Source organism: Oncorhynchus tshawytscha, linkage group LG11 (assembly GCF_018296145.1).
Source record: "Oncorhynchus tshawytscha isolate Ot180627B linkage group LG11, Otsh_v2.0, whole genome shotgun sequence".
NCBI lineage: Eukaryota > Metazoa > Chordata > Actinopteri > Salmoniformes > Salmonidae > Oncorhynchus > Oncorhynchus tshawytscha.
Window position 1 is genome coordinate 13828618 of NC_056439.1, and position 15112 is coordinate 13843729.

The following is a 15112-nucleotide window of genomic DNA, read 5'->3' on the forward strand; positions in this document are numbered from 1 at the left end:
GGTTTATGGTTTCTTGTTGTATTTGTCACAATTTAATCAACTCAAAGTTCTGTCAAAGTCAACACACAATTTGTTGATGTAGCCTAGTTTGAATGTAGACCTACAATATTATGAGGTTATTAACCTACAGCTTATTGAAAATTACATTTGTTTTAGCTTACCTTTGGCTGAAAGAAGTCAGGCCTTTTCTCTCCCCTTGCACCTGGCTATCAGGGGGAATTTGGAAGGTTGTGGCTGTTTTTACTTTACTGCTTATTGTGGTGACTTTGTCACGGGGAACATATCCGATTCTCTGCTAAACAAACCGACAAGCAAATAGGCCTAGTAGCGGAGATATAGCACCATGGATAGCACCGCGGTTGATCAAGTCCCGGGGAATCTGGTGAGTCAAGCCTGTGCCCTCCTTTTTATTATTTTCCCATGATGTTTCAAATGTCTATTTCCTCAAGCGTGTCTGGACACAATGTACGAGTCATTTTGTTAACAGCGAGTAGCTGCAGTTTACATTTTGAGCCTCTGCCAGTTCCACAAAGATAGTTTGGAGATTTGTGAATGTGACATGGAGATTGCCTACAGTAACTGTGTTGAGAGCACGCGGGTAGCCTATATGATGTTCAGCAATGCAGTTTATAGAAGTCATGCAAGTAAGTTTTCTATTAGGGACTTTACGTTGGGTCGGCAAAATATGGTAGATGGCTGACGTTGTGATGACTGGTCTAAAGTAGGCTTTGATTATAGCCAGAATTTATATGTCTGGTTCATGCATGCAGCTATTCACACATGCATATTTTGTATTTTTGCGTCCGTTTTTTAATGATTGGTAGGCTACTTCGGTTTTATAGAGGATCATCAAATTAATATGAGCAGCTAAGAAATAGAAGAACACTAATTTCACTCCACTCATCAACCACTTTTTGAGGAGCATGCTCTCGCTGTGTGAAAGGTGACATTTTGCCCAAACTCTGTATGCCATGGGCTCTCCAACCCTGAACCAACAGCATGGCCTAGGGCTAAACGTTCTCTCCCAGAGTCATGGATAGACATTTTGGAATGTAGCATAAGGTAACCAGTCCATCCAGTATGCATAATAATACAGTCGACAATCAAAGGCTATACCAATTATCTATCATAGACATCATAAATCAGTTTTGTTTTGTTTTTCTACCATGCATAATATGCGGTAGTCTATGTACTGTATAACAGCTCAACCATAATTTTAATTCAGATAATTTTTTCGGGTTTGGGCTCATAAGTCTATGTGTATGCATGCTGTAAGCTCTAATATGCATATGGGTGTTTTGAATTAATCATCACCTTAGAAAGCTGTCCATTTCATTGTGTTAGGCTTTGAAACATCTACAATGACCATGTTCTACACTCCTTTTCAACCTGCTGTTCAACTGAGTCGTTTCCAAGTTGGGTATTACCAAAGACGAAGCATGTCCATGACTCATGACTGCCGGTGTACCGCTAATACGATCACCGCAACAGCCCTAGGCACAGATCTAGGATCAGCCTGCTTTCCCCAGATCCTTACCTTAACCATCAGTGGGGAAAACACCAAACTGATCAGTGTACAGAGCCATCTTCATTCTAACAATCTCTTGCACATCACTTATTCATCACTTGTTTTCCAGGAACCCCATGCTTCATTGATTCTGAGGGTGTGGTGCGCCTGCTAAACCGCTCCTTGGGAAACATGTGGACACCTGTGTGTAACACCAGGGATAACTGCAAGGGCAAGTCAGACCACTACTGGATGGTTGGAGTGCATGAGAACCCCCAGCAGCTCAGGTAAAGTGGTTGTTTCTCTTTGCATATTTGAGCTGTTCTTGCTATAATATGGAATTGGTCTTTTACCAAATAGGGGTATCTTCTGTATACCACCCCTACCTTGTGACAGCACAACTGATTGGCTCAAAGGCATTAATAAGGAAATAAATTCCACAAATAAACTTTTAACAAGACACACCTGTTAATTGAAATGCATTCCAGGTGACTACCTCATGCAGCTGGTTGAGACAATGCCAAGAGTGCAAAGCTGTCATCAAGGCAAAGGGTGGCTACTTTGAAGAATATAATATATATTTTGATTTGTTTAGCACATTTTTGGTTACTACGTGATCCCATATGTGTTTTATAGTTTGTCTTCACTATTATTCTACAATGTAGAAAATAATACAAATAAAGAAAAACCCTTGAATGAGTAGGTGTGTCCAAACTTGACTAGTACTGTACGTGTGCCAGGGGCAGCGGCTTAGACTGGTAGACCACCCTAGGCCACGTTGTTTTCTTTTCTACCTGGTAGCTAATTAATCAATGTATGTCACTGATTGCCCTGATGAGATGGAGAGAGAATGAAAAACAGGACTCTGGCCCTTAAAGACCCGATAATAGAAAAGGAAGAGGTTGTGTAAATTCTATAATTAATCCATCTCTTCATCTTCTTTCCTCCAGGTGTATCCCATGTAAAGGGTCCCGGTATCCCCCCACGTTGCCCAGGCCTGCTGTGGCCGTCCTTCCCTTCAAGCTGCCCCTCTGTCAGACCACCACAGAGAAGGGCCAGATGGAGGTCAGTAAGGCTAAGGGCCCGATGGAGGTCAGTAAGGCCAACATATACAGCCCATGCTATGCTCTGCTATTCTAGTCAGCTCAGCCTTTGGAGAGACACTGCCTACCTAGAGCTTTATAGTTGATCTATTGGGTTGCTTGAGCTACCATTGCAGCTATTTAGAACCTGCAAATAGCCTTTAAACAGAAATGTCCTTGAATATCTCTTTGATATATGACCCTGTATACATTACATACACATGTGGGTAACAAAATAAAGGAAATTCCAACATAGTGTCTTATTGGGTGTTGAGCCACCAGAACTAGTTCAATGCGCCTTGGTATAGATTCTACAAGTGTCTGGAACTCTATTGGAGGGATGCGACACCATTCTTACTTGTGAAATTCCATCATTTTGTATGTTGTTGATGGTGGTGGAAAACGCTGTCTCAGGCGCCACTCCAGAATCTCCCATAAGTGTTCTATTGGGTTGAGATCTGGTTACTGAGATGGCCAAGGCATATTGTTTACATTGTTTTCGTGCTCATCAAACCATTCCTTACCCTGTGGATGGGGGCTTTGTCATCCTGGAAGAGACCACTCCAATCAGGATAAAAATGATTCACCATAGGTTGAAGTTGATCACTCAGAATGTGTATTTATTGGTGTTTACCTTGCTCTCTTAAGCGGTTGAGTGGACCTAAACCATGCCAGGGAAATGCAACCCACACCATAAGAGCTGCCAGAACCTTCATTTACTCAAGTGTTTCCTTTATTTTGGTAGGTACCTGAGACTCACTGTCTCTGTCCCTCTCTCTCCTTCCAGGAGCAGTACTGGCGCTCGGTGCTCCTCCACAACCACTACGGCTTCCTGTCGTCCAGTGGCTATGAGATTGACGAGGAAGGCCAGAGCCAAGCCCAGAAAGAACAGCAGGAGCTGCTCATGAAGATGTTTGCCGTGAGTACAGTAGCAGCAACTCATGGGTCCACCGAGCCTGGAAACCCTCCTTAGATCCCATAGCCTAGTTTGGGATTAGAATTTGGAATTGTTTACATTGGATATCTCATAAACCTTTCCAGAGCAACAGAATTGTAATTTATTTTGTTGGGACTTTGGGGGATTTGCTTCAGCACAAAATTACAGGCATATTCACAGGAAAGGATTATTGAAAATACTTTTCCTCAGCATTGGGTCCTCACATCAAAATAAGTCCTACACACAGGCGTGATGTGAGGCAAAGGTTCCAAATTAAAACCAACATTTTGGAATGCATACCAAATGTATGTGTTACCTTAGTAAAATACCTTGGTTAAATTACTGTATTAACTGTGATTAGTTATCCATACATTGGGTGTTTCAATCTGCAGCTGTCGTGTAAGCTGGAAAGGGAGTTCCGCTCCGTGGAGCTGGCCGAGCTGATGACCCAGAACGTAGTGACCCTGGCCATCCGCTACGCCTCGCGGTCCCGCCGCATGGCCCTGGCCCAGCGCCTCAGCGATCTGGCCCTGGAGAAGGCCAATCAGCTGCAGGGGGAGGAGCCCCAGGAGGAGGAAGAGGAGGAGCCACTCCAGTACACCAGACGGAACACTGGGTAAGTACATTTGTGTTTGTGTTATTGTATGTTTGAAAACATACATACCATATGTTGGTGGTTGTCACATAAATAAAATGACAAAATAACATGGTTGATAGAAGAAGTGATCATAAATCAAAAACATTTTTGGTTTTAAGATTATGTTGGGATGCGTTGGTTGAAACTGGCTTAGCAGTGTGTGAGGGTTGGTATCCTTGTTTGAACATAGGAACCAATACATTTAAGTGTGTACCTGGGCATGACCAACTGGTCATGTTCAGTAGGGCAAACTAGCGAAACGGAAAATGACCATCTGTTCTTACTGGGGAAATTTGTATAGAAACTCAGTTTCACTTTGTTTAAAAATGTTTTCTCCCAACTGAACACCGCCCTAATAATTTGCATGAAGCACCAAAAATCTGTTCTGAGACTAACTTGAATGAGTTGAGATCAAATTCTGTGTAGATAATTCCTTATGTTGGGATTCATGATAATATCTGTTTGTTATTCCAGGTACAGCCAGAGCAGCAGTGAGATGGGTGCAGATCGCCAACACAGCAGCCACAGACAAGCACAGGAGGAAGTGGTGGATGAAGAGCAGGGTCAGGAAGAACATATGGATGAAGGGGATGTAGCAGAGAGCAAAAGACAAGGTAAGTCGAGGGAATCCCTCTCCCATCTCCTGCATGTCAAAACAATCAACATCCTTCACAGTTTCTTCCATTTGCAGACCTGCCAACCTGCACGCATTTTGTGTACCATGCATGCAATTTGAGGTCAAAGTACACGGTACGAAAAACTACCTCAAAATACGCAAAGAATAGGCTTCTAGTTGACACATGGTTTTTGACTCAACTGTCTGAAGTTGGCGCTGAGCCAATCCGAGGACAAAAAATCTCTAGCTCCCGCTCACCCCACGTAGTCGTAGTACTGTTTTCCTCCCTCAAGCTGGTTTGAGGTGCACCACTTTGTCCGTTAACACTGATGTGAGGAAAATGGAGAACAAACTGTTTTGCCAAATACATTTTCCAAAATTGTATGTGTTAAGCACAACCACTATTTCCTAGTTGTCTCTTTAGCTAAGGCATCATTACTACGACGGTAGTTAGGTACAGCGTTTGGTCAACTATAACCAAGCAAGAACAATTTCTTGCCTGCACATGCTTAGAGCTACGCAACGGTAGTAGTCGCGAGTGCATTGATAGGAAACATTTGAGATGGATGCCTGGATGGAAACAGACATGGCGACGAGAGTTGTCCCGCTAATACAGTCCTTCACAGAAGGTTATGTTAGACTGTTAAAGATTAGGCAGAGTGCATCGGATGAGGACTCTATTGCATTGACAGGCACGAGTGATAAATGACGTTGCCGTGTGTGTACATTTGGTCATGTTCTTTGCTAGTTAGTAAGTTATTATGTAAAGTTTCCGGTCAGCGATGGGGGAGTGATTGCTTGCTACAAGAGCAGAAAACATGTAGGCATACATTTCTAGACCTCTGAAATGTGAGTCAGGTAAAGAGCTCTTTTAAAAGGGGCAGTGTTGTATTTTGAGACGGGCTTGAATAAGCTAAGAGGCCAATCGGCAGAGGGTATTTTTGTCTGATTCTTTGTAATAATAATGGTATGGGAATAAAAAAAAATGTGGCATTCTTGCATCTAATACAACATTTTCAGTCACCTCTTGTCTGAAGGACAAGTGACTAAACAGATTATATCAGGGTTGCATTCCTGCGGATGCCTGTGAGACCTGCGAGTCCCAACAGGGATCATTGCGGTGCGGTCTGCATTTTTCCTGCTGCAGGTGGGAACGGGCAGTCACACAGACACCTTTCAGATTAAAATATTTTAACTGTCCTGCACATTATTTGGAAACGGTCATCTTTCTGCTTTGTTCGCATCAGGCTACCTATTGTATTAAAAGCACATTATCATCATTATTACATTATCATCATGTCGCATTATTCACACACTCAGAAATCTGCTGCTTTAAATTCAGTATCCTACCTCTCCTCTCCTAGTTAGCACCTTTCCAAGGAAATTAACTTAAATATTATTAAACTATAGTTTTTTACAGTGTCTTTAAATATTGATAATGGAAAGAAGTGGAGGCCGCTCAACCAATGTGAGTCGAGGTATAATCAAAAAATGAGAGGAAAGGAAAAGGCACAACGCGCACACAGGCTACCATGGTGAGCGAGCATTTCATTTATAAAAAATATTTTTTAAATGATTGATTACCCGTTTACTTGTCTCTGCATGCAAATTGTCCTCCTAAAAGGTAGGCTATTTCCTATATGTAGCTCAAGAAAAAGTGCAAGTGTTTGCTTTCATCATTCTTGCTGCTTCAAGTTCAGTTGCCACACGTGCGAGATCAGGTGTACGTGTGGTCTCAATTAAATAGAGTAGGCTATAGCCTATGCGTGTGTGGAGAAGCACAGGGCAGTATTATTTCCAAGGAAATGTTCTTCCTAGATATGATTTAGGCTATAGTTTACTACATTGTCTAGAAATAAATATTGATCACCCATATTTGTCTTGTCTGAATATTATTATAATAAAAATGTTTAACCCTTATTTTACCAGGTAAGTTGACTGAGAACACATTCTCATTTGCAGCAACGACCCAGGGGATAGTTACATGGGAGATGAGGGTGGCTGAATGAGCCAATTCTAAACTTAAAGGTAGGCTCTAAAACGTAGCTCAGGAGAAAGTGCAAGTCTCTCCAACTCTGCTCTCTTTAAACTACATCTAGCATATTGGCTGATATAGCCCAGGAATACCGATAGCCTAATATAATGGGCCATATGAGAATCTCTGGTAAATTGAACCTATTTCTTGGGTTATTATTACGCATTTTGAGTTGCGTCACATATGTGTAAAATGCGGTATGAAAAGCTGCGCTTGCGGGTGGAATGAGGAAATCGGTCCATCGCAGACCTCTGCCCTGCAGTATCAAGCCCTGCATAATGTTTTCAGAAGTCTCATGGAATGTAGACCTACCTTGAACACCACACATTGGCTGCTATTGTAGGCAGTGTCTTGGCTATAATAGCTATTTTATTAGCTATTTGTTTTTGGACTAAGGATTACACACGTGTACATTTTAAACATATATTTCTAGTTAGCTACTGAAGAGCAGCCAATTACCAAGTACCCACAACAGTCTATAGCCTACCATTTCTACTGAGTCAGTGTTCGGCCAACAGCATTATTAGGCAAAAATAATGTGCATTTTAGATTTTTTATTTATTTTATTTAACCAGGAAGTGCTCATTGAGGTTTGAAATCTCTTTTTCAAGAGCGTCCTAGCCAAGATAGGCAGCACCAAGTCATTACAAAATTACAGACAAACAACATTTAAATCTACATGTAATCTAATAAAAAACAGAATTCACAAGAGTATAACAAAATCATAAAACAGCAAATTAAAAACATTGAAAGGTCAGGGAATCAGTATCAAGATCATTCATCAGTGATTTAAAAATACCAATCGGGTTCTCCCAGTTTAAAAGTATTTTGCAAGGCGCACCAAGATGATGGCGCAGAGTACATAAAAGCCCTTTTACCAAATTCAGTTCAGACATTTGGAACAGCTAGCAGGATGAAGTCCAGCGAACGAAGAGTACCCACCACATTTCTGAACAATAAAAATGCCCAAATAAAAAGGTAGTAAACCCAAAATGGCTTTGTAAATAAAAGTATACCCAGTGACTGAGCCTACTAGTGACTAGAGAAGGCCAGCCAACCCTGGTATACAAAGTGCAGTGGTGCGTAAGAATTTTGCAGTTTAAAATAAATCTCAAAGCGCCATGGTAAAGGGTGTCAATTGATCTCAAACACTGAGCGAAAGTATTCATATATAAAATATCCCCTTAGTCTAGTAAAGGCAGAAATGTAGCTGATACTTGCCTCCTTCTGGCTTCAAAATGAAAAACAGGTCTTATTCCTAATATAAAATCCCAATTTCAGCTTCAATTTTTTTGTAAGTTGTTGAATGTGCAACTTAAAATAGGCCATCATCAATTAAAATGGCAAGATATTTATGAGGTTAGTCTCAATCTCATTGCCCTGACAGGTAGTAATAGGTGAAAGATTCAGAGGTCTATTTCTTGATTTAGAAAACACCATTAGTTTTGTCAGTATTGAGGATAAGCTTCAATTGACACAAGGTATAGCAGTCTGCAAGTTCTGGGAAGCTTTTGTAAGAGACGAGGCACAACAGTAAATAACTAACAGTATCATCAGCATAAAAATGAGCAGTGTGGGTGTCGCACATGTTCTGTCATGGGGTCCAGTGGTGCCGCACTGAAGTGGTAGTCATAAAAAAAATGTCACGGTTCGCAGGTCTGCATTGCGTTTTTAAACACAATTTAAGGCAGTAAACTTCAGGCTTGTTTACATAGAGTTTATGTGCATTGTTGTATAAAAATCTCTGTCTTGTCTTTACCCTGTAGGTCTAAATCCTTTCGCTAAAGGGACTGCTGCATCACCTGAGAAACCTTCTCCCAAACCTGGTGAGCACACGCATTCATGGAATGCCATTCAGTTCTCCTGGATACACTAGTCAATGGTCCACTGCCATCCTTATGAATCTAAAATCAAGTTGTAGCGGTATTTATTAGAGAGGGGTAAAGAAAGATTTTGTTCGGGCGCCAGGCAGGTATTAACCATGCCGAAAGAAAGAGTAGAATAGAGAGAGTACCACTACCAGACCCACACACATCAGCAGAAGAGACTGCCTAGAGTGTAGGCTGTTTACCAGATAGCCAGTGGAGAGAAGAGAGAATACACACCATATAAAACCCACATCACAGCACAGGGGTAACCCCAACAAGAATACCTCATACAATAATACTAATACTAATAATGGCAGAGCAATTCAACAGCAACTTCATACAAGAACGAACACCGTCATAAACAGGATTTGCAATAATCTGTATTATTTTCTAGTGGATGAGTGCAGAGGGTATGAATGTGGGGGGGTGTTCAGCAACACAACAAAGGCCTTAAAAATGTCCACAGTCTTCTCGGCTACATGTCATTAGTACACCTCACCTCAATACAGTTCACATAACAATACACAACTTGCAAGCAACCTCCCTTTTAACTAAAATGTCCATCCAAATACTTCTGGCAGAGCAATAATAGTCCAGCTCTAATGAACTTCAAGGGGAAGTGCATTGGAAAAATAGAGGGTCTGTTGCAGGGTAAAGCACTGGAACGAGAGGGAAGAGAAAGAGAAATCTTAGCTGTGGTCTTCAGGCGTGCTGGTGTACTGTCTGACTGTCCGATGGTTTGTATGTTAAAGCTTCGCAACAATGTTGCTACTAATCCATGCGATCCATAACAGGCGCGGTCCCAAACAATCACGATCTAGAGCGATCACACGGATGATTGAGTTAAATACTTTTTAAACTACAAACGCTGAAAACAAAACTTCTGCAGCACAGCACACACAATCAAACTGTCGCGCCACCCAAGAGCTCCTCCCCAAAGAGCTGAATGAGCTCTTTATTTCCTCCTTCCTTACTGCTCATGCGCTCTTAAAGTGGCAGTGCACGGTGAAGGCTCCGTGCAGATTTCGCCACAAAGTGTTCCCAATGGGTACATAAACACATAGTTGTATGCTACACACACTCTTAAGTCTGTTGCACCCCATCTAGACACTTTTTAGTTTAAATGTTGGGGCTTCCAGGAAGTCCCTTTGGGGTGCCCTGAACCTTGCCTAAGACAACCTAAGGGAAGCGCTTGTTAACAAACACCAAGAATATACTTGGCAATGACTGTTGTTATACGTGACATTAGCCTTCTTTCCTTCCTTACAGTAAGCAAAGAAGGACGTGTGAACCCTTTCAAGGTAATTCACTTGTGCTTTTGGGGCGGGTTAAACCAATATTGAGAGAGACCCCTTACTAGAAAGGAAGTGTCATTTTCTTGCTTAAGTATCTATTGAATGTGTTAAATATATAACATGTGACCCATCATACTTGGGTTTTGACCTCAGGTGAGCAGCGGGTTAGGGAGGTCTGGTTCGGCGGGGGGTCAGAACAGGGTGACAAACGTCCTGGACAGCATGATGTTGTCCAGCAAGAAGCCCACTGCTCTGCTGAGCAGCTCCGGCTCCACGGGGAAACTGAACAAAACACCTTTCCTTAAGCCTCTGGCTCCCAGACCCAAGACCAAGGTACAACACAATAGTCAGATAGAAGCTTAAGAAATGTTAGGAGAGTGAGTGATCAAATACCACCAACCTTTAGGTTGTGTGGGAATAAATGGATCTGAATCTGAATAAATGGTTCTGAGTATTACAGCGTTTTACATGTTTGACAGTGTTGACATAAGCATTACGGTGCAATGCATTGGACTGCTGGTGACTTAAACACGCTGTTGTCTTCTGCAGACCCAGTCTACACTGCTGCACATGAACACTCCCAAAGCAGCCAATAAGAAAGCAGTGGAGGAGCCGGCAGTGTGTAGGCTGAAACAGACCGAGGCACCGCCTCCAGCCTCACCAGCAGAAAATGTTGAGAATAAGAAGTGAGTAATGAGTACTGTTCAAAATCACAATCACCGGAGAAGATGTATGCAAATTATAACGGGGGGGAAAAGGTCTTCACATTTTATTATTCATTATTAATCAGTGGGGCAGTTCCACTCCTTGAATTATTTTGCTTTATTGAAGAGTGTTGAATGTATGGGGTGAGTGGGCCAGATTTGAACCAATGCCCTCTGGCTTACATGTGTCCAGTGGCTGGAACCGCTGGAACCACACAGGCCACCTTCATTCCATTCTAAATGGAGCGACGGCGTTCCGTTTGCGTCGCTCTCTATGTAGTTTGAGGTACTTTTGTGCGTAGAGTGTATTGAGCCCATAATGGAAACTGGTGCAGAGTGAATGAGACTACGTGTACGACAATTAATGTAAGGTGTGTATGTCAGGCACAAGTCGGGCTTCCAGCTGTGGCTGGAGGATAATAGGAGGATCATCCTGGCTGACAACCCCGATCTGGAGGAGACGGATGTCATCAAGGAGGCCATTGGCCGCTTCAGGACCCTGTCTGCAGACGATCGGCTGGTAAGACACCTTACACACCTTGTGTGTGTGTGCTTCCTTAATTAACACGTGGTGCTATGACACTTTTGTCTGTGAGAGAGATTATTTATCTACTTGATTAATGTGGTGTATTCAAATGACCTGGTTCTAATCAAGTGTTCAGTAACATCTACTCTGCGCGCGTACAAGAAAATGCCTCCAGACTCATTGTGATGGCGGAGCGTCAAATTTTAGCAATACAAGACCCAAAACACACTGTTGAAAATGTATGAATGAAAATACACCCAAATCTTTGGTGACAATCTGTTTTTGTGCTTAATATTCAATATTTGATCTCAAATCGAAATTGCTGGAGTATAGAGCCCATCTTTTTTTTTTACTGCCCAAATACTTAACAAGCGCACTCTAAAAGTGATGAAGCATCTTTATCCCACAAGAAAGACCCCTTATTCCCATGTGACAAGGCAGAAATGCCCCTTTAGATACTTCTTATTTATCAAACACATACAGTTCATCCAAAATCCCCCTGTATTTATTGAAGTCTCCTCTCATCTCCCCCCCATACACACATACTTTTGCCCTCAATTCGTGGGGCATGGACTCTACAAGGTGTCGAAAGCGTTCCACAGGAAGGCTGGCCCATGTTGACTCCAATGGCCGACTGGTATGTCAAGTTTGCTGGATGACCTTTTGGTGGTGACCCATTATTGATTACACACGGGAAACTGTTGCACGTGAAAAACCCAGCAGCGTTGCAGTTCTTGACATACTAATTCCGGTGCGCCTGGCACCTACTACCATTCCACGTTCAAAGCCACTTAAATCTTTTGTCTTGCCCATTCACTCTCTGAATAGCACACATACCCAATCCATGTCTCAATTGTCTCTGCCCCTTCATCTACATCACGTGTCAAACTCATTCCATGGAGGGCCAAGTCTCTGCGGGTTTTTGTTCGACCCTTGTACTTGATTGTTGAATTAAGTTCACTAATTAGTAAGGAACTCTTCTCACTTGGTTGTCTAAGTTGAAAGGAAATTCCAAAAACATTGCTAGAAGGCTAGAAGCTGCTTAACCGGCTCACTAGTGGCGCAGCGGTCTAAGGCACATCACTACAGACCCTGTTTCGAGCCATGGTTCGGTATCACAACCGGCCGTGATCGGGAGTCCCATAGGGCGGTGCACAATTGGCCCAGCGTCGTCTGGGTTAGGGGAGGGTTTGGTCGGGGTAGGCCTTCATTGTAAATAATAATTGGTTCTTAACTGACTTGCCTAGTTAAATTTAAAATAAAAACCTGTACAACACAAGTTAATTTTTTACTGCAGCATGTACAGTATTGAAATTCCTCAAATACAATATTTTTTCCAAAAGACCATGCCATTAAATAAAGCCTTTAAGACAACCTGTCAAAATGGTGTGGTTTTATATTGTAAATGTAGAATTGCCCGGGAGGTGATGGAATGAAAGAACCCTCTTGTCGCTGTCAGTGGTCCTCACCGAAACCCCTCCATTAACGCGTTGGAATGAGTGATAATTACCATTCCCAGGCTAACGCTCCCTTAACCCCAGGCTGTATACAGACTTATGCCCATCTGTGTTGGTGTGGGCTTATACATACACACATACACAACAACACTATTCACTGTGGCGTATCCATCATATATTCCACAAGATTGGTCAATATATTTAGTCCGTTGCGACATATGTCAAATGGAATGGGGTTCCAATGGTAACCAAAGTGTTGAAAGCATATGAAACAGTGCTAGAAGGCAGACACTGCATGCTGCAAACAAACTGCTCCTCAATCTGCTGGCTTGGAACCGAATACCTAAATGGTTGGGTTTACATTCCAGACGGTGTGCTTTAACAACTGGTGTGACTGAGGTTTTGGTGATGATTTGAGCAGTCCATTATTAAAGTCGATCAGAAAGTGGTTAATGTTAATATTTGGAAACCTCAGTATCGCTGACTACCAGTGCTATTTTTGTTGGTATTGTTAGGAAGCTGTGATGCTCCTCTTCTACATCTAAAACTCTGAGTTGTCGATCTACCCGACGGACGGCCACCAGGTGGTAAGGGTAGGCAACAACACGTCTGCCACGCTGATCCTCAACATGGGGGCCCCTCAGGGGTGTGTACTTAGCCCCCTCCTGTACTCCCTGTTCACCCACGACTACGTGGCCAAACACGACTCCCTCCACCACCATCATAGGCCTGATCACCGACAACGATGTGACCGCCTATAGGGAGGAGGTCCGAGACCTGGCAGTGTGGTGCCAGGACAACAACCTCCCCCTCAGTGTGAGCAAGACAAAGGAGCTGATCGTGGACTACAGGAAAAGGAGGGCTGAACAGGCACCCATTATCATCGACGGGGCTGTAGTGGAGCGGGTCGAGAGTTTTAAGCTCCTTGGTGTCCACATCACTAGCGAACTATCATGGTCCAAACACACCAAGACAATCGTGAAGAGGAGACTGAAAAGATTTGGCATGGGTCCCCAAATCCTCAAAGTTATACAGCTGCACCATCGAGAGCATCCTGACCGGTTGCATCACTGCCTGGTATGGCAACTGCTCTGCATCAGGTGCTACAGAGGGTAGTGCTTCCTGCCATCCAGGACCTAAGCCATAAGCCACCCCCAAGCCATAGATAAGACTGCTGAACAATTAATCAAAGGGCCACCGGACTATTTACATTGACCCTTGCATTTGTTTTGTACACTGCTGCTACTCGCTGTTTATTATCTATGCATAGTCACTTCACCCCTACCTACATGTACAAATTACCTTGACTAACCTGTACCCCTGCACATTGACTCGGTACCCCCTGTATATAGCCTCTTCATTGTTATTTCATTGTTACTTTTTATTATTTTTTACTTTAGCTTGTTTGGTAAATATTTTCTTAACTCTTCTTGAACTGCACTGTTGGTTAAGGGCTTGTAAGTAAGCATTTCACGGTAAGGTCTACACGTGTTGTATTCGGCGCATTTGACAAAGTTTTATTTGATTTGCTACCTCACTATGCGAGGTCTTGGTTCAAATGTAATTCACTAGGATATATTTTGTGGTAGATCTGACTGGCTTTTGCTCAGTTTTGTGCTCAATTTGGACTCTGACCAGCACACCTGCCCTCCCCTCTCTAAAAGACAGACAGGTTTTCAATAATATCAAATTTGAAGGGTCACTGTCATGGTTGGACATATTTAGGCAGGTGCTTGGGCACCTGTAGCCATCCCGACCTCCCCCCATGCACATATCTAGCCCTATTTTAAACCCCAGTCTATTCTATAGTACTATTACTTGCCTTTTACCTTTGTGATAGAGTAACCTGCAAAAACACACACTGCATTTGTATCTGTGTTCCCCTGTGTTGAGGACCTGTTCGTGACCCTGCACACAGCAAGCCACTCAGTGGAGGGAGTGGATGACACTCCGCATAGCCTAAAGGAGGGGAAAAGGGGATCAGAGAGAGATGGAGGCTTTATATGCCTGTTGCTTGGAAACCCAGTGTGTCTGTGGGTAGTGGGCACAGTGTATTGATCTTATGGTAATGATTCCTAAAGGGTGTGTGTTGGTGTGTATGGTTGTAAATTAGCCAGTAAATATACTGCAGGCGACTGGGGGCACATTTAAGGCTTGTATTTACTATTCAGTGAGTCGGGTGTGAAGAATAGGAGTGGGAGGTTGTTAGAACGCGGAGAGTGGGCCCTGCCCGCCGCCACGCGCTCCGCTTCATGACTCATCACGGCTCCATTTACTTCTAGGCTTGCATTCCAAATGGCACCCTATTCCCTATATAGTGCACACTGCGCTCTGTTCAAAAGTATTACACTATATAGGGAATTAGGGTGCCGTTTGGGATGCTACCCAGGCCTTTTGTCTCTTCCCAGAGAGAAACACAAGGAGAAAAGGCTGCCGGGCTGCTGAACA

General features: G+C 43.0%; 1 protein-coding gene across 3 annotated transcripts in view; it reads left to right on the top strand.

Annotated features, from left to right (window-relative positions):
• Nucleotides 1-15112, top strand: part of wdhd1 (WD repeat and HMG-box DNA binding protein 1) — a 43813-nt gene that overhangs the window by 27700 nt on the left and 1001 nt on the right. For all 3 annotated transcript variants that reach the window (XM_024436797.2, XM_024436799.2, XM_024436798.2), the window contains exons 16-25: nt 1638-1794; nt 2458-2572; nt 3377-3508; nt 3919-4142; nt 4638-4777; nt 8581-8640; nt 9952-9983; nt 10131-10310; nt 10527-10663; nt 11066-11201. In XM_024436797.2, coding sequence (XP_024292565.1) covers nt 1638-1794; nt 2458-2572; nt 3377-3508; nt 3919-4142; nt 4638-4777; nt 8581-8640; nt 9952-9983; nt 10131-10310; nt 10527-10663; nt 11066-11201 — 1313 coding nt within the window. The remainder of the gene's footprint in view (nt 1-1637; nt 1795-2457; nt 2573-3376; nt 3509-3918; nt 4143-4637; nt 4778-8580; nt 8641-9951; nt 9984-10130; nt 10311-10526; nt 10664-11065; nt 11202-15112) is intronic.